The sequence below is a fragment of the Pseudopipra pipra genome, chromosome 20 (assembly GCF_036250125.1).
Source record: "Pseudopipra pipra isolate bDixPip1 chromosome 20, bDixPip1.hap1, whole genome shotgun sequence".
NCBI classification, from domain to species: domain Eukaryota; kingdom Metazoa; phylum Chordata; class Aves; order Passeriformes; family Pipridae; genus Pseudopipra; species Pseudopipra pipra.
In genome coordinates, this window is record NC_087568.1 from 10094198 (window position 1) to 10114333 (window position 20136).

A 20136-nucleotide genomic window follows, 5' to 3' on the forward strand; every position below is an offset into this window, starting at 1 on the left:
AATTATTTAAGAAGCAAGAACTATGTAGGAATATACAACGTAACAGTGGCCTAGAAAAGACAATGACCCCAAAAAGTCCCACATAGGACTGATGGCACATTCCAGCAGAAGCTGAAAAAGAAGTTTAGAAAAGGAAATAGAGGTATTTGAGACAAACTGTGTGTGTGAAATAATAGTAACTCTAAACAATAGGAATGTGGAATAAATCAAGGGCTTTAATCATTATTATTGGCAACAAGGCTAACCACAGTCATCATATTGAGTTTTTAATTAAGAAATACCTATACCTCCCTCTAAGCATTAAGTCCCAAGTCATGTGCTACTTCCAAGGCCCAGGAAGGAACCTGTCTTGCACTGGGGCATTACTGCTTGACCTATTCTATTAGTGAGCATTGAAAACCCACAATTACACCCAGACCAACCACTCATAACACACCCAACAGCCTGGGCTGTGTTAGGGAATAGAACTGGGGAAGTTTTCCAGCAAAAAGAACTAATGAATCCAAGATAAAGGGCCTGACAAAGCAGCACTTAACCCAGCAAAGCCCAGGCTCTGGGCAGACTCTCTTATTTGGGTTATGAAGTATGTGAATCTTGGGTCATAATTCCCACCCCAATGAGTTAAGCGCTCTAGAGACCTTGAACAAAGGAGATGCCACCATTTAATATTCCCATGTTCTCTTCTTGCTGGAGATAAAGCCACCTGACAGATGGATAAATCCCTCCTGTAAGCTTTGGGATTGCTGTGGGATGTACTTTAGCAGCACTACCCCACACAGACACCCACCACTCACGTTCAGAATCATGGAATCATCAAGGTTGGAAAAGACCTCCAGGATCATCCAGTCCAACATTTGACTGAATACCTCCATGCCCAGTAAACCATACCACAAAGTGCCACATGTACATATTTTTTGAATACTTCCAGGGATGGGGCAGCCCATGCCAGTGCCCGATCACCCTCTCAGTGAAGAAATTTTCCCTAATATCCAATCTAAACCTCCTCTGGCCATTTCCTCTCCTCCTGTCCCTTGTTCCCTGGGAGCAGAGCCCGACCCCCCCCGGCTCCCCCCTCCTGTCAGGGGGTTGCAGAGCCAGAAGGTCCCCCCTGAGCCTCCTTTTCTCCAGGCTGAGCCCCCCCAGCTCCCTCAGCTGCTTCTGCTGCTCCAGCCCCTTCCCCAGCTCTGTTCCCTTCCCTGGACATGCTCCAGCCCCTCAATGTCTCTCCTGTCATGAGGGGCCCAGAACTGCCCCCAGGACTTGAGGAGTGGCCTCACCAGTGCTCAGCACAGGGGGACAGTCACTGCCCTGCTCCTTCATTCAAAAGGGCCATAAAAAATCTAAAAAGTACTTTAAAAAAAAATCAATATGTGTTTTAATGGCAGAACTCACTCATAGAAATGGGACTTGGAAATGGAGAGGAAGCTGCAGTCTCTGTTGGCCTTGATGGTGAAGATCAGTGGCTCCCCAGTGAGCACGGCGAGCTGGCCCACGAGCTCCCCGGGGTGGGTTATGAAGAGACAAGTGTCCTCCTCAGAGTCAATCTTCCTCTGGTACACATGAAGCATCCCCGAGACCACAAAGCAAACATTAACATCCTGCAGCAAACGGAAAAAAAGAGCTCAATAAAATCCCCACAAGATTTTAAAAGCAATTATCACACTGACAGCGCTATCACGACCAATCTGTTTTTCAGAAAGCTCCCTATGGTTTTTTGAACAATTAGGTGATAAAATAAGACACAATAGTGAATTATTAAAAGGTGGTTATGAATATTTAAAACTAAGCAGCCACAATATTGAAAAATGTGTTTCTCTTTGGGTGGTTATGAAAAATGAAGGCTGCATCTGCAAGATCTCAAGGAATAAGGACAGAATTGGGAGTGGAGGAGATAATGGGGAGTCACAGCAGCAGGATGAGGGGCATCAGGGGTCAGCAGAGCAGAACGCAGCAGTGCTGGAATTGGAGCTGCCTCTCATCTGCTTTGCATAAACTTATTTATTTACACAGTATTATCATAAATAAAGCTCATTATATCCTAAATACTTTGTTATAAACAAGCAACACAATTGATGTTGGGGGGGAGTGGGGGGAGAAATACTTTACTGCAACTGAGTGACATCCCCAAAAGCCCTCAGTGCAGGGCATGAAAAAAGGCTTCCCAGACTTCACAGCTCCTGGGGAAGGACAGAGGTGGGATATTCCACCCCTTGTCATGAGGTACATCAGAGCTGACAACACAGACACCAGACCCCCACTCTGGCTCTGTGGGAAGGAGCGTGTGGGAGGGCTGAGGGCCGGGGCTGTTCCACCTGGAGAAGTGACACCTTGGGAGGGGTCAGGTGGGATTTTTTTCTCTGTCATCAATGTGTATAAATACTTCACAGAGGAGGGCAGGAACTGAGGCAGGTGCAGGTTCAGGGGGTGCTGACTCACCTGGTCCCCCTGCCTCGACAGCACGGTGCCAGCAGTGACCTGGTGCAGCGTCACTTTGCCGTTCAGCAACGCAGGATTCTGGGGAAAAAGGGGGTGGGAGGCACAATTTACTGCTCTGTGCACAGGGAAAGATCCCAGAATGTGAGGAAGCATACAAATAAAGCAAGTAAGAGTAACTACTGAAGTTACTAAAGACAACGTTATAAGCGTTTGAATCTCTTCAAAATATGGCACATATTTTTGTATTTCTCTACCCAACAGATGTTTCTTCCAGAAGATCTCCACACAGTGATAGGGCTGCTGATGGAAAAAGCCCCAGAGAGACTAGAAAATCAGAAAAAAAGACAGAGAAGCCTAAAAGTGAAGAACAGGCTCATGAAAAAGATAAGGAGAGGGAGAAAAGCAAATAGAAGCACAGAGAACAAGAAAGAAGGTTTGATCCATTTCAATTGATCACATTTGGATTCTTAAGGATTTTCTATTTGTCAGTTTTTCCCTCTGACTCTTTTAATGATCTACAATGAAGACATCTGTATCAACTGGCATGAAAATCATGAAATATGAAGTTACTTTCAAAGGAAGGTGAAACTAGAGGAGACTTTGTAAATCATCGAAGAACGGAACAGGAAGATGCAACTCCTGCTTTATCCCAGCCCTTCCCTGAACACACAGCTCAGCTGAGCTGTACGTGTGGAGCAGATTTTCACACACACTGTGGAACAAAAGCTTCCTCAAGGTCATGAATTCTTGTGTCCAGGCACATCTGGGTTGCAGAGAAGAGCTGGAATTTCCCTCCCAGCTGAAGAGCACATGGGAAGGGGAGTCATTCCAAAGGCCACCCTCAGTTTGGCCTCAACCCCAGCCCCTTGGAATGGCAAGGAGCTGAGCTGGCCGAGTGCAGCACCGGATCCAAAGATTCCCTTCCCACTCCAAAGCCAGTCACCAACATAAGTGGCACCTGAGTGCATAAGTAACTCCCAGTTAACCCAGGTTTTGGGAAGGTGAATTCCTTTATCAGAATCCCAGGCTGGTTTGGATTGGAAGGGACCTTAAAGCTCATCTCCTTCTACCCCCTGCCATGGGCAGGGACACCTTCCACTAGCCCAGGTTGCTCCAACCCCAAATCCAACCTGGCCTTGGACACTTCCAGGGATGGGGCAGCCACAGCTTCTCTGGGCAACCTGTGCCAGGGCCTCACCACGCTTAATAAAGAATTTCTTCCTAATGTCTGACCTAACCCTGCCCTCCTTCAGCTTAAGGTCATTCCCCCTTGTCCTATCATTCCATGCCCTTGTCCAAAGTCCCTCTCCAGCCTTCTTACAAACCTTCAGAAGTTCAGCATTTTCCCATCACCACCTGAACGGGCTGGGGCAGAAAACAAGGCTCAGTAATGGATTCTTGTGTTCTGCTGAAGCCTGACAGTGCAGTCCTGGCTCTCACAGTTTCTCTGTGTATTTACCTGTGCACAGGGCTTTGCCACACAGGCAGAAGTACTAAAAGCAAGAGCTGCACTCACAGGAAGAACCAATTCAGCACAAGAGCAGAATCTGCCCACAGTCATTAACCTCGCTGCAGCAGGAAACCAACAGAGCAGAGATGTAAACACTCCACACTCGTAAGTGTTCTGCCAGGTTTGAATTTTGGGGTTGAAAAAAAATAGAGCAAGTGAAATAATCACAATTATTCTTTACACCTACTGCTGATAAAAAGAACATATTTTCATCAGAAAATAGTTTTACTGAAGCCCATCTGTTTCATGGGAACATACCCAATGCAGAGAACCTGACAAGCACCTGTCAAAATATTTCAGTTCAGCAACAGCAACTCAACTAATTTCTATGATTTTTTTCCTCTATTTATCTATTTATGGTTGTATACTATTACCTGAAGACAAAGTTGTGACTCTGAAAGCACCCCTCAGTAAGGGAATACAAGCTCCCTCTTGAGCTCTACTTACCAACAGGATTTTGGGGCTGCACTGGGTCTAACAAAAATCATTGCAAAGATTTTCTTCATGTCTAAGACTACTTAAGTATTGGAATAGATTGCACACTGAGCTGTGAAGCCTCATCACTGGAGATCTTTAAGTACAGCTGAGCCAAAAACCTGCCAGAAATGACTTAGCAGTATTTGATTCTGCCTCGGGCATGAGAAGAGCCTCACTGACCTCCAAGCAGACCTTGATATCTTCCTTTTCCCTGCTATTACCACCCCATTAAGCAATAAAAGAGCTGACAAACAAGATCCAGCCTGTCCAGCACCTTCTCTCTTGAATGGGTGAGCCCAGCAAGCCCAGATTCAGCATTGCACAGTTGCAGGGTTTGTGGAAGTAACTCTGCACTGATCCCCTCCAGCCACCAGCTTTTAGGAAAACAACTCATTACCACAACAAACTCCATTTCTCAGCACGTTTCTTCCTTTGCATTACTGTAACAAATGGTTGCAGCAGGAAACTGGACAAATCAGGGTACAGTATAAATTACAGTAACAAATATAACAAGTAGCAGAGGTTATTTTTGGATAACAAACTAGGAGGGTTTATGACACAGAAGTGAAAATACAAACCACTTATAAACAATAAGCAAACCCAGTAATTACCTGGGGCAAATAACTCGTTTGTCAAAGGAAATTCCCTTATAACTCACACAGAAGAGAAGCCCTGCAACACTGATTAATGTCATATCATAACTGCAGACAAAGCTGAAACCATGTAAAAATTGTATGAGATTGAAAATCACTCACGACAGATCCAAGGAATTCAAGTTATTTAAAACAAAAGAAAAAAAAAAAGAAAATTTTAATTCTGAAGTCAGATACCTAAAGGCCATTTGAAACAACAATGCCTCTCTCCTACAGTCAGTTATCCCCTCCTTTCTCAAAGTATCATGAAAATAACCCAACACCCAAACAACCAAAATACCCCCAAACCTACCACCACCTGTCATCAAAACATCTTTATTTGATTCACTCTGGGTGGCTGCTCTATAAAATGACAATTAAAATGCTTCCAGCCAGCTAAGAAATAAAAGATCTCATTTTTTACCAGACCAGTTTACAGAATTAATTTTCTTCTTTTATGTAAGCAGTGTTGAACACAAATATTTTGCACACAGCAAGATTTTTCTTCCACTGCCTGTAAAAGAACTTTTACTATCGTGTCTGGAGAAAAAAATTAAACTTTCAATGAGATCTCTGGTATTTGGCTACATCCCATCAGATTCCAATTTGCTTGTGAAAAACTGTAAATTGCTATAATCCCCAAGTTTGAAAATCCTACTTTGTTTCATTGTTATTGAGATCTTCACGTTACAAACACTGCCTATTAGGTGCTGCATTTCAAGGATACTGTTGCAATTAACTTTATCTCTCAACTGCTGCTTGTTAATTACTGAGAAATTTATTCTAGACTTAAAAAAAAACCAAAAGTGCTGTAATCATTTCAATGATCTCAGGATTTCTGCTCATTAATGATAGTTCTATCAAGAACAGGAAGCTGAGCAGAACAGATGAGGGGACCTGGTCCTGGTTCACTCCATCTGCAACAAGAATTCCTTCTCAAATAGTCTGTAGTCTTTCATGAGGATATAAATGCCTGAAAAAACCCTGGAAATTACCCTAAGACAGGTAAGTGTCCTGCAGACAGACCTCAGATCAGCGAGGATGGGGAGCCTCGAGTGCCCCAGCTGGGAGCTGAGACCGTGACAGGGATTCTGAAATCACAAGGGGAATAACTTGGAAATCAGGAGGGAATGTTAAAATCCAAAAGTAAAACCTTTTTGAGTTCTACCAACTGTAGTTTGATGACAGCTCTGGCAGCAGAGGAGGAGGTGCAGCAGCTGTGCCCAGCCCCTGGCAGCACCAGCAGAGTGGAGTTACTGCAGTACAGGCTGGAACAAGCCAGGGATGTCTGTGACTGACTGAGACAGATGCATAATTTTCCCAAACTGTCTGATTAGCTGCATGAACAGCCACAGCTCCATAATGGAATGCAGCTGGAATTACAGGAATGATGGAAACAATCATTTTCATCCCTTCTTCCAACATGAAGGGGCTCGGCAGGGGCTGAGCTCGGGGGTGACTGGGAGGTCACCAGGCACAGGACCCAGCTGGGAAATGCTCCCAGTGCCACTGCCAAGTACAGAGACTCAACTCCAAAACCCAAACAAGCACTTGGATGCTGTGCCAAGAGCATTAATGGATTCAGCAATCACCTGAATGCCTTTACATAACTTCTTCACACACTATGTGAGAGCACAGAATTAGAAGGTGGCAGAAATTGCACATTTGCTGCTCACAGGGCTAAATCTGCACACAGTGAGAGAAGATTCATGCACTGCATTCCAGCGTGGTCTGTTCAAGTGGCAGAATAATTCAAATTTACTTCAGCCTTTCTAATAACTTCAACAACTATTGAATAAAACATTCGGCTCGTCTACAGTACCAGAGAGACAATTTGCTTTTTGGTTCCTGGCAGAGTGAGACAAAATGCAAAAACAAAGCCAGTTCTCCCTGCAATAACTCACATCAAGTTTCATCAGGGTTGAGAGGTCCTTCTTTGCTGCTTCAACGATGGCATCAATATGTTTGGTGTTACAGGAGTCCTGCACTGCACTGTAATGGAAAACTGCTGAAGGAGTCTCTGTCACCGTCACAGTCTTCTTCAATATGGACTGCAAAGAGCAGAAACACAACAAGGATCATTTAAACATTATAATTGGCACTTACCCAGCCAAAATGTGCCATATCATGTGTTCTCTCTACCCACCACAACTGGTGGTCTGCATAGGAGAAATCTAGGTTTCCAAAAAAGCAACAGCTTGCTAACTTCATTATCCCTGTATTTTTTTCTGACACTCGAGTCAAACAAAGTTACTCATCACAGCTTGTGAAAGGGAAAAACAAGAGACTTTTCAGAAACTGGGCAGCTTGATGGAACTAAAACTTAACCAACACAAAGATGGAGGAAACGAAAAAATGTCTGTCAAGGCCACAGTGAGCAACAATTTCACTTGAAAGTTTAGTCTGCAGTTTCATAATTCAAGAGCATTTTTGTGCTCTTGACTTCCAGGCCAATATTCATAAAAATCAGACCACAAAAAGGAAAACAGATTTATAAACAGTGACTGGAGACCTCCAGGAAGTTCACAGACTGATACAAGTTTTTAATTCCTTGCTGCAAAGTACCAATCACAAAAAAAGCATGGTCTGACAAATCCACCTTTCCAAATGATTCATTTCATGAGTGAGGGGAAGGCAATACCTAAAAATCAAGAAGTTGCAGGGGTGCTTTCAGACTGCTCGCCAAGGGAATCTCCAGAGTTTCAAGATCTGCACTAAAAAGCTTTAACAGTCACCAAAATCTACTGAAACAACTATAAGTTAAAAAATAATAATACAAAAAACCCATTCAAGGCCAGGTTGGACAGGGCTTGGAGCAACCTGGGCAAGTGGAAGGTGTCCCTGCCCATGGCAGGGGGTGGCACTGGGTGAGTTTTAAGGTCCTTCCAACCCAAGCCAGTCTGACTCCGTAAGACCAAATATCCCAACTCCTACAGAGGTGCAAGGGCAGCGTTTCAAAGGCAGAAAACACTGGAATCCCTCCAAGAACAATGATGTACAAGGCAAGGAACAGGGTGGACTCCCAGGGGATCAGACAGACCCACCTTGGCCGTGCCAGGGCTGCCAGCAGTGTCCTCTGGGCTCAGGTGCACCCGGGCCCTCTCGTAGGCCATGTCCATGTCAGACTTGGCACCGCTGGAATTATCTGAAAACAATGGGAAAATCTTGGTTTAAGCACCTCCTTTATTAGAGTTTCTCAGAAATAGCTGAAAACACACAAAGAGGAGCAACTTTAGCAAGAGGCGTCTTCACGTTCTTATTGATTCCCTCGTTCCCTTTGACCTGGAAGATCTGGTGGGAATTTTGTCTTGTCATCTGAACTCACTCATAGATCACATCCCAAAATTCCCACACCCATTATTTTACAGGGTACAATCAGCATTTTTGGGTAGACAAAACAGAGCCATTCACATCTGATGATTTTCAGGAAGAGGCAAATCCACCGAACAGAATTTCCTTGTTGTTTTCAGGTGATGATTCTCTTTAACTTTTTATCCACCAAACAAAAGAAACTTTTTTGTACCCAGTAAATTGCAAGACCTTTCATGGGGAAGAATATTATGATCAGCAACTTCTTAAAGTCTCTCCATACAAAGCATTTCTCCTTGAAGTCTGAATAATCTCAGATCCTGTCTACAACTTGTCCAAACTGTGGTGCTGAGAGTTCCCTAAGAAATTCCCTTACAGGGAATTTATTTAATTCATGAATTTGAAGTCACTACAACCTCTGTTCCTTACTTCCCAATTTAATACAGCTTAATTACATTAGCTCCTTGGCTGTCTCATCCACCTTCCAGGAACCCCTCTGAGCTAATCAATAATACAAACATAACGAGGAAACTCTTCCTATTTAATTAAATACCTTGAGCAGGATTCCCCCATATCAGTCTGAGGATTTACAGATGAGTTTAAGAGTCATTCAGAAATTGCAATTTCCATCAGCAAATAAACCTATAATAATTTCTATCATATTTCCATGCTCAATATGTTTCCAAAATAGATTATTAAGACTATATTCTCCCTTATGCTTTTTCCCTTTTGTCATTGTTCTTATATTTTTGCTTTTATAAACACAAATTGCTGTTCAGGAGTAGGCTGGGCCTTTAGGAAAACCAACTGTCTTTCCTGACTGGTGATTTTTGTTACCCAATAAGTTCTGAGAGCGCTCAAATTTTTAATTTTCCTTCCCTATATCCCCCTCTCCAAACACTTTAGTTTTGCCCAGAGCTTTGGGAAGTCGGCTTTTGGAAACATGGAGCTGCCCTGTATTTAATAACTTGTGATATATGTCCATGTGAAAATACCACCCCCCCATGAAGAGCTGTCTATAAATTTAATTTGAAAACCACCATTCTTTTATTTCTGTAGGGGCTTGACTCCTATCTCCTCCCCAGCTGAGACAACGGGAGAATCCCACTGTCCCAAGTATTCAGATCTACCTCAGAGTACTCTTTTCCATGCCCTCTTGAGGAAACAGCCTCAAGTTGTGCCAGGGGAGGTTTAGATTAGATATTAGGAAAAATCTTTCCAGGGAAAGGGTTGCAAAGCCCTGGCACAGCTGCCCAGGGCAGTGGTGGAGTCACAAAGTCACAGTCCCTGGCAGTGATCAAAAAACCTGTGGATGTGGCACCTGAGGACGTGGGCTAGTGGTGAACATGGTGGTGCTGCTGGGTTAATGGTTGGACTTGATGAGCTTAGAGAGGTTTTTTCCAACCTTAACAATTCTATGATTCTGAGATGTACAAATGTGAACCAATCTTTGCATGCAGTAAATGCACATCTGCCACTGGGGTCATAACATCATTTGGTGATCAGCCTCCAAACAAGGAACCAAACAAGCTGGCCCAAAGGTTATTATCAGCAGAACTTCCAAGCCATAAAATCAGAAAAAAAACGCCAAACAACCAAACAAACCAAAAAGTTGTTGATTTTATCAACTGAATTTCATTTCACTGCGGCATTAAAGACCCTAAATCAGCTATAAACAAAAAAGCTGGGATAGCAGAACTAGCAGATCCCTCTGGGCTGCTCTGACTCCCTGTCAGTCACCTTGACCCCCCAGTCCCAGTGCCAGCAATTCCTGAGCCCCAATACACCAAGTGCATCCCCAACCTAAACACACACCTCTCATGTAAAACCCAAATAATCTGATAATGGGCACGTAGGCACGGAGAGCATCCTCTGCACATCAAAAACTCGGGGAGAGGAGAACGAGGAGGCATTCTAAGAATGAAAGCTTATGTCTACTAGACTTCTATTCAAAGCAGAATCTTCATCTCAGTCGTAGAGATGAGCTGCCCACGCAGTGATTAATTAAACTGTCTTGCTGCTCAAACGGGAGTGGGAAAGGATCCGGCAGAAGGAGCTTCAGCTGGAACCGTTGAGTCAAAGGAACAGAAGGCAGTGGGAAACAGGAGTGGAATGTGATCCTGTGTGAGGAACATGTGCTTGCTGGTATCCCACACACTGCTGGGATGGAAGTCACTGCAAAAACAATGGCAACTGGCAGCATTCCAGTGCCTCTTCCCTGCCAAGCACTCGCTCACTGAGCTACCTGCCCTGCCTGCTGCGGGTGGTCCCACAGGGCTTTGGGCTTGGAGGGGAAGAGCAGCTTCCCTGAACACCTGAGAAGCAAAAAACAACAAACAAACCAATAAAAGACAGCTGCTATTTAACCTTAGAATAATAGTTAGGAAGACACACTCCCAGGAACAATAAACGGGTGAATTTATCACAGAAATGACCTTGCTGTTTTATTTCCTTCTTCTGATTCCTCTGTCCACCAGATGCTTCACATGAGCTAGTTCCATCTTTCTCCACAAAGGGTCAGTACACTTAAAAAGCAGAGTAGCCTGAGTTGGCAGGTTCCTATTCCCTCATCTACACAACTGCTATGCTTTAAGTTAGAGAACTGCACAAAACCCAGAAGAATAAATTAGACCCCAGCCCCAGGAGCAACTGAGGCAAAAGTGTTTTCCCCCAAAGGAATTTTTAGCAGTTTTTGTTAATTCTGATGAGCCAAGCAAATCAAGGAGATGCTGAGATATCAGCACCTGGATGACTCTAATACAGACAGTTCTCTCCTCTCTGAGTCAGTAATAAACATAATCAATATTCCATGGAGCCTGAACACACAATAAGGCAGAGGAATAGAATCTGAAGCAAGATCCTGATCTTGTCATTACAGACATCATGACACTTTCTGTGCAAACTAAACAGTAACCTCAGTGCAGGGAGCAGAAATCAGCTCTGTTAACTGAGGCAAATCATAATTACCCAATTAGACATGCTCCTTCTGTCAGTAAAAATGAATTTTCTCTCTCTGCCAAGGTCAGTGTACACCAATATAACTCTTGTGACACACAAAAGGAGAAAGGGAGGACAAATGGACATATCCATGGGTAAGTTTGCAGGGATCCAGCTCCTAAGAACATGCAAGGACTGTCCCTTACAAGTGTCACAGGGCTGCACAGGCAGAGCTCACTGAACTGCCCTGTGTTCAGGGCATTACCTAATTCACCTCTGAATCAAGTCTGCTGGTATGTTTTTTAATGCATAGTGCAAAACAACCTCACACACAGGAAAATCAAGCCAAGCCCCATTTCAAGTCAAGTGATTTTTTTCCCCAGTTCAGAAAGATGAGGTACTGATCACTAGCCAAAAATCCCACTTCTCCATCACATCCATCCCTCTGGACAGTAACATGGAAGCTATGAAAAAAATCTAACTGGGAACCCTGTACACTTGCCCAGCAGGAAGTGAAGAGGAAACAAACCAGCCCTCCAGTACGAAAAACAAAGGAACTCCCCATTCCCCTCCTCTCTGCACACCCCCAGCTTAAGGGATAGCAACAAATGGCACAAACCTTGCCCTGGGCAAAGCCCTCAGCACAGAGGGCTCCCTCAGCCTGGGTCCCTCCTTCCCCTTGTCTCCACACTCTTTAACCCCTCACAGAATGTTCTTATCTTCTAAGCCATCTAATAGCCAAGGTGAGCAACAAAAGTACCTTCTAAAGTACCCAGGGCACCTTTATTCCACTGATTAAACCTTTTATGAGTCCTCTATTAACAGTATCTAAGCATGACCTCCCAAATCCCTCACAAGGGTTACTTTGGCACTCAGCTAACACAGACACATGTCTTCCCCCTGTGATTCCCACAAGTCCAGTTTCCCCACCTTGGCACACAAAGCTGTCCTGAACACCTGGCCCAGAGGAAGATGTCTACAGTGGAGATGACTGAAATTGCCCTAAATACTGACACTGCAGCATCAAACCAGCTCTGCCTCATAAATGTCTCCTCACAGCCTCCAGTGATCAATCACCTTTATTATCCACTCAAAAAAAAACATTCCCAAATGTTTTTGGGAAACAAAGCCATGTGTAATGTGCTTTTTGGGACAATGAGCCAAGCAAGAATCATGTGTCATCTTTTATATGAAAGATGATGGCATATCATCATAACTCACTTTGTTTCAGTTATACCAATTAATAAAGCACTTCATTTGCAGGCATTGGTAGCCAAATTACTGCATGTTCCCCATTGCTAATAATGACAGCAAGGGAATGCTCTCTTGGATAATAGTCCACTTGTTACTCACTAAATAAATTTTTGACAAATGAGCTAGGAAGCAGCACTATTGCAAAATGATTATCTACCACAAACAGGTCTGCAAGATGATTATCTATCATAAACAGGAAGATTATCTACCCCAGCACTCCAGAGAGCATGTGGTTTCCCCCCAAATGATTAGACAAATTATATATTTCCCACAATTTTGCCAAGCTCTACTTACTAGAAGCCTCTGCAGACCCTGCATAGGGAGGTGATGAAAGGCTTCTCCTGAAAATATGCTCTGTGTTTTCTGCACCAGAAATCTTCAACGTATCTGGAATTTAGAAACAAAAATTGCACAAATGTAAAAGCAAGGTAACCTCAAATAAAATAAATCTCACTGACAGCAAGAACCTCTCACTACCCACTGCGTTAAAAGTTTTGAAACATTGATGTTAAACATCGTTTAAAACTGTCCCCGGTTTTCATTTAATTAAGGGGTTTTTTTCCAGGTGCAGAGGCAAAATTCAACTCTATTTCCCTGGGTTTACCTTCAGTACTGACATTTTAGCCTGAAAAGGCACATATCCAGCAATTCTTCTGCTGGTATCTAGACTCAGAGTTTTCCCAGCTCCTCCTATGCATTCGAAATTAGGAGTCACTTTTTTCCTCCTCCCCCTCATCCCTCAAAATAATTAAAAAGATAGTACTAATTCCCCTTTGAAGCTAAGGGCCATCCAAAGGTTTCAAAACCAAAACTCATCTAAGGCAATTCCTAATTAATAAAATAAAAATCCTCTGATCAATAGCAGTGATATCAATAGTCAATCAAATCAATAGGACAAGGGGGAAAGGCTTTAAGCTGAAGGAGGGCAGGGTTAGATGGGATATTGAGAAGGAATTCTTCCCTATGAGAGTGGGGAGGCCCTGGCACAGGTTGCCCAGAGAAGCTGTGGCTGCTCCAGCCCTGGCAGTGTCCAAGGCCAGGTTGGATTTGGGGCTGAAGCAACCTGGGCTAGTGGAAGGTGTCCCTGCCCATGGCAGGGGGTGGGACTGGATGAGCTTTAAGGTCCCTTCCAACCCAAACCAGTCTGGGATTCTGTGGTTAGCACAACAATTAAAGAAGGTCACAAAAGCTACTCCATGTTTCCAGAAGCGTTACCCATTTCCAGTCCTTCCCCAGATCTTTCAAACTTCTCTCCACGATCCTCCTCCAGGGCACTGGACACTGGTCTTTTCCCAGCTTTGCTGGTGCTTCCTCCAGCTGTGACACTGGTCACGGACACCAGTGGGATGGCCTGGCTCTGCTGAAGGAGCAAGGGGAGAAGGAAACATAAACCACACACTCACTCCTGTCCCACAGGCCTGGAGCCTGCTCTGACCCCCAGGGACTGCTCCCAGTTGTGGTGATCAATCAAAGATCACCAGGGGTGACTTGTCATGGGATCCACCAGCTCCCTCATCCATCCCATCAGGGTCTGGGCACTCAAAACTAGCCAGTTTAAGTATTCCCTGACCTTGTCACAGAAAAAGGGGAAATAACGTCTCCAACCAGTTTGTTGGGTTAGAAAGCCATTATTTTAAATTATATTAGGCATTCCTTAGAGCACTGGGTGCATGGGGGATCTCTGCACCTCAAATGCACACCCAGCAACCAAACAGACCAGGTTATAGATATGAAATGAATACATAATCATTACACATCCATCACATCTCCAGAATACACACACATATGCCAACTACTTCTGTGAACTTATTTGGATATGAGTAGGGGTGTTTTGAGAGTCTCTGTGATTTGGGGAACATCCCATTCCCCAAACTATCCCTCTGTGGTCCCAGATATCCCAATGAATCTCTTCTTGAAAGTATCTCAACTACGTGGTCCAGTCACGTACTTTTCTCACTGCCTTTGCTCCAACACACGGTCTTTGTTCTCAGAACTAAGACATCTGCTGGTACATATTAATCACTGCTATAGGCACTAAGCACTATCTGGTACAAGACTAAGCATTAATCATGGATATAGGGATCAAGCACTATTTTGCTAAAGTTACAAGAATTTCCCAACATCTTCCCCCGCTGCTGCACGGCCTCCTTTTTAAAGAGATTTAACTTGTTCGGTCAGAGCCTGACCCTCTGCCACCACAGGGACAGCATTTTTCACACTGCTATAGGCAGAGGTGACCAGGAACCATTAACAAATGTCAGGACTGCTGGAGCACAGAGCAGAGCACATCCATCACTTCGGAGCCATGCCCTTTGCACACTGAAGCCTCCCAATAATTCCCCAGGCGTCGGCGTGGGCTGGGTTTTATGGGCTGGTTGTACAAGTACCTCACTTCTCAAGTGCTGTCATTAGGAATTTAATATGTAGCATTTGCTTTACAACCTTCTGGAAGGAGGAGAATCTCCCTGTGCCCAGTCAGAGCTGAGGGACAGCCCCCCAAACTCACACAGCTGAAGAGCTCCGTGGTCAGACCCAGGTAGTTGTGCAAAGCCAGGAACGTCACCCTCTGCAGCCTCACCATGATGATCTGCAAACAAGAAGCATCAGGAATGGATTCAGCATTCTCCCACACTTGTTCTGGCATTTAGATACAACCATGTACCACAGTACCTGAAAGCACTTTATAAAACACAGACTGCACCCTAAGCTGAAATTCCTTTTTAGCAGTTGACAAACTGAGACAGAGTGAAGTGATTTACAATGACTTCACAATCATTTGATGGAACAAGAACCCAAAGCCTCACTCACAAACACCAAATGCTTTTTGCTTTCTGTAAACATCAGTAATAGAAGTCCCTTGAAATAAAAGGTTTTGCTTCCAATTTTCCCCTCTCATTAAAAAAATTAATCCATCTTTCCCCATTCAGAACCTGAGCCACTGCTCCACAAGCACTCAAACCTAACCCAGAACATCAGTGCCACCCGACCTTCCTCTGCCCTGCCAGATAATTCCCACTCCTAAGCCATCCTCTCTTTTGTACCAGCTCTCCCAGAGCAAATTAAGTTGGTGGTAATGATCTGTTCCTCTCAACCATCAGGATGAGGAGGTTCAGGTGTCACTCATAAATCATCCAGATACCAGAACAGTTTGCAAGGACAAAAAGATTTAGCAGTGACAGTAAAACAAAAGGACAGCCCAGAGTGACTCATCAGACACTGCACCCTTTGGCTGCTACACCTGGAATCCTTCATTCCTGATCCTTGCACCACCTCCCACCTGCAGGAGGGACGAGCCAAACTTCAGTGCTCACCTGAGAACAGTCTGAGCTTCTGCAAAGCAGGGGAAGGTGAACTTTAAGCTAATCCAAAGCACAGCTCTTTCCTCAGGTGCTGACAGACGCTTCTGAAGTGGAAATTCACATATCCATCCGAATTTTGTGAATTTTCCAAAGCATCACCCCTCACCAAACAGCTTCTAAGGGTCCAACAGTCCTATTTCAGAACATGTGACAGTCTGTTCATGATCCTAAGCCATTCTGAAGCACTGCTGGTGCTCACCGAGGTGCAGAGCCCACGCCAGCACCTCCTCCCCAAGGACCAACGAGCTCACAGTGCAGGTCAGGCTGATTAAAGAGGCTACCACAGGCAGAAACTCAATTAATGAATTAATAATATATATAAATTATTTCTTCCTGTATGTGGTAGTGCTGGGATTATTAAGTCTAGGGCTTTAACAACTAGGGGAATAGCAGGATGTATTCCAGACCTTGAGCAGTTCCATACCTGCCAAAGGATGATGAACTTGCTGAACCTCTAAATGTCTTCCTTGTAACTTTGAAATATGAGTGATTCCCCCTTCCCCCTCAGTTCTACCTACCTGTACCACTCTCACCAGAGTTTCAGGGTATTTTTGGAACACATCTTGGAAGGCACTTGCTGGAAGTCTCAGAATTGTGGATGGAGTGGCTGCTCGGGCTGAGACTGTTTTGTAGGGAGCAGGGTGGCCCTGATGGAAAGTTCCAGAGGCACAAGATTAATCCACCAACCATCCAACTCAAACCTCCCCAGATTCCTGCTTTGCTGCTCTGTATGTCTGGCAGACATCATCTGACCACAGAAAGCCTTGAACTTGTGCTCCATGACCCACGGGTGGAGTAATGAGAGCGAACTCACACCAGCAGTTCCATCAGAATTAAACAGAGACAGAGGCAGAGAAATAAGAGCTACAAGGAGGTGGATCAGGTTAAGGGTCTGTCAGCTCTGCCACAGTCATTACAGACAGAGCCAGGCTTCAGGAGCACTTCAAATTCCAGCTGAAGAGAACAGAGGGTTTGCTGATTTTATTATTTGTACTGACAGCCAAGCTATTTGCTGCAAAAACAAGCCCAGACTCACACAATCAGTACAAAATACAACAAAATTGTACAGTAATTACATACATAATGGAGTGAGACAAAAAACAGGCAGACCTCTTGTGTTTCAAGATACATGTGTCTTCATATATATATATATATGAAATATTCCATGTGACAAAGCCAAACAGCTTCTCTTTACTTAAGACAAAGTGGGTCTAGAACATCTTGCTCAAAGAACAGATTGAGAATTAACAAACCAATGAAAAATAAAACTGCAAGTGGGCAGAATATAGAGATTTTTTTACACTGGAAGGTAAGCCTCTGGTTTAGGATTTTTCCCCTTGAATCACAATAGAGTTTTAACAAAAATCTATTGCCAAACACTTGGACAAAAAACTCCAGACAACACCCCTTCTAAAATGTAATGCTGGAAATAACATCTATAACTCATGAATTAATTCACTAATACATCAAATACTGATCTACCCCATATTTCTAAGATAAAATGAGCCCTTTTACAGCACAGAGACGGAGCAAAGGAAGAAATGGAGTTTCTGCTTTAACAGTCACCTCACAGCTTTCCCCCTCCTGAACAGCAGCAGGGAAATTTTTCCAAGCACTAAACACACAGATATTAAATGCTGATTATAAAGGAAACAACTCCCAAGTCTTCCAGAGCACCAGACAACTCCACACAATCACTGGGAAGGAATTCCTGCCTAAAGAACCCAGCAAAACCAAACAAGAGACTTTCTGTACCACAATAATCACTCTGGAAAATAAAGCTGCAGCTCTGTCTGCTGGTCTGCAAGGCACCATGAAGTAGGTTCTAAAATTAAATTACATTAATTGGAACCAATTTCTTAATTACACAAACTTCAGCTGACCTTTTTATACAATCTGGGGATGAAATTAATAGCTTTGATTTTCAAGTTCCTGAGGGATTGGAAATTTTAAACATCTCTTTGACCTACAGGGCAAAGTTACCAGTGTCCCCAGTTTTCTTAAGTTTCTTTTAATTAGGTAAAGAAATTAACCAAAATTAACAAAAATAAATGCAACAATCCACTTTTACAAGCCAGTTTAAAGTCTGCCTTCAGATAAAGAATTAATTTGGAATTCTTATACTTAAATGCAATAGAAAATGTATATAAGTCTGGTTTTAAGTGCATGGATCACTGAATTTGCCACCAATTGTATTTCCTACCATTCTCTACATCAAATATATAGTGAAAAGTAAGGAAATCTAGTAAATCTTTAATTGCTGGACAAGGATAAACACCAGGTTTAATAGTCTTCCATAACAGTTATTCCCAAGAGCCAAATAAGCCCTGTTTATACAGTCATGTGGTCTCCAGTCTGCCCAGTAAAGTGTTTGGGTTTTTTCTTGTGCTTGTGAGAGGAGAGGCCAGTCCTGAGAGTGTCAGAAAACCAGGTTTAGGATAATAATGGATAATGATGCAGCAGCCTCTTCCTCCAAAGAACAGCCCAATCCTCCAGGTTTTCAGCATATAATTTTGCCTTTTTGATATCCCTGCATGAGAGCAGCTCTGTTCTGAAAGGGCCAACACCACAACTAATGGGTTTGGAACATGCTAAAAGCTGTGAGAGGAGCTCGAGGAGGAAATGTTCTGTAATTGTCAGTTCTCTCAGAAACAAAATAATCAGCAGCACAGGGAGAATACCAGGTTTAAATTATACTGTTTTGCAATCCCACACTCAGATGACAGGAACAGTTAAGTTATAATCAGGAGTGAAACAGGGTTTTTTGAAAAGAACTTTTTGTTCTCAGGGCAGGTAACTATTTACTTGTTCCAAGAACTGTAAGATGTCACCTACAAGCAGCAGCCAAATCCAAATGACAGCTAATGGCCAAATCCAAATGAATTTGGTTAAGAAATATGCCACAAGAGATACAAGTGCTTTACATTCTGCCACCTGCAGTGGTAACTCCTTTTTGTACCCAAAAATCTGGCATATTCTCCCTCTTTCCATTGCCTGGGATTTGTCTTCCTGCCCTCCTACCTGACACCCTCCTCACTGTGTGACACTGCTGCACCCAAAGCTCTTGCAGCAATCAATCTCTTCTTTATAACCTCATCCATCTTGTCCAGTGCCACTTAAACAGACCTGAGCCCTGCAGGCTCACCTTTATCCAAGTGGTTTTTCAGCTTCTTTTAATCCTGACTTTCATTTCCCCCCCCTCAGTCACTGCCAGTTGATCAATATTCCTCACAGCCTCTTCTTTTTCATTCCTGCTCCCAGTTTTCCTAATACCCACTCCACAAGGAGGACAAAAGAAGAGTCAACCCCAAAGCTCCAGAAATCAGCATCACAAGCCATCTCTGCTGGTCCCATTTAACTCTGGATGAACATTCACTGTCCAGGGAAAAGCTCTGGCTGCACACACGAGCTCTCAGCAACAGCTGCTGAAAACACTTCGTGGACACCAACAATGCTCAGCTCAGAGACTTCTTGAATATTTGGGGCAGCATCAATTCAGAGTCAGATTAACTACATCTCAGAATTGTTCCAGAATACCAGGAAAGGGCCTGTACCTACTTGGATTCAAAAGCTTCCAGCTTCTCCTTCAAGTTTAGAGAAATCAGCATCGATCTGTTCTCAGAATAAGTGAAGTCTCATGTCATAGCTGGTACCTTTGTATTTAGTAGATCTAAAGGGACTTTCCAATTTAAAAACTGAAAGATTAAACTAGAAAAGTGCCTCTTGTGTGACCTTTCTTTTAGATCCAACAACAAGAGCTCTTGCAGCAACCTCAACTTTCTCACAAAGCTCTCAGCTAAGTGAGGGACCAGCCTGACATCATGTGCTACAAAATCAGCTGAAAGAATCCCAAATTTAGATAAGGCAACTGAAATCCTCTCTGAACACACCCTTTCTTCATTCAGAGCCTTGTGCTGGGTGACAATTAAGGTTATGGTGTCTGCAGGAAGTTCTAATCACTGATTTGGAATGACACTGAAGAGTCTCCTCTACTTTGATCAACTTCCTCACTCCTTGCACATTTTCATGCTTCTCCCATAGCCAAAGCCAGCAAGGGACATAAGGAAGAGGAGAAACAGAAATAAACCAGGCAGTTTTATTTCCCACAAAGCTGGGAAATGAGGAACAAAAGAGTTGTAAAAATAAATGAGAACGAGTTTAGCAAAAAAAAAAAACTGCAGGGTTTTTTCATTCCACTCCTAACTCTGTTCAAGACACTCTC

General features: G+C 43.6%; 1 protein-coding gene across 2 annotated transcripts in view; it reads right to left on the reverse strand.

Moving 5' to 3' along the window:
- Positions 1-20136, reverse strand: part of PNPLA7 (patatin like phospholipase domain containing 7) — a 131858-nt gene that overhangs the window by 100580 nt on the left and 11142 nt on the right. Inside the window, exons 9-16 of one of the 2 annotated variants that reach the window (XM_064677183.1) lie at positions 16433-16561; positions 15062-15142; positions 13771-13912; positions 12850-12942; positions 8100-8200; positions 6960-7106; positions 2437-2514; positions 1393-1598 (exon numbers count right to left, since the gene is read on the reverse strand). In XM_064677183.1, the coding sequence (XP_064533253.1) occupies positions 1393-1598; positions 2437-2514; positions 6960-7106; positions 8100-8200; positions 12850-12942; positions 13771-13912; positions 15062-15142; positions 16433-16561 (977 nt within the window). Of the gene's footprint in view, positions 1-1392; positions 1599-2436; positions 2515-6959; positions 7107-8099; positions 8201-12849; positions 12943-13770; positions 13916-15061; positions 15143-16432; positions 16562-20136 lie in introns of both variants that reach the window. The other variant, XM_064677182.1, reaches the window with a different exon arrangement.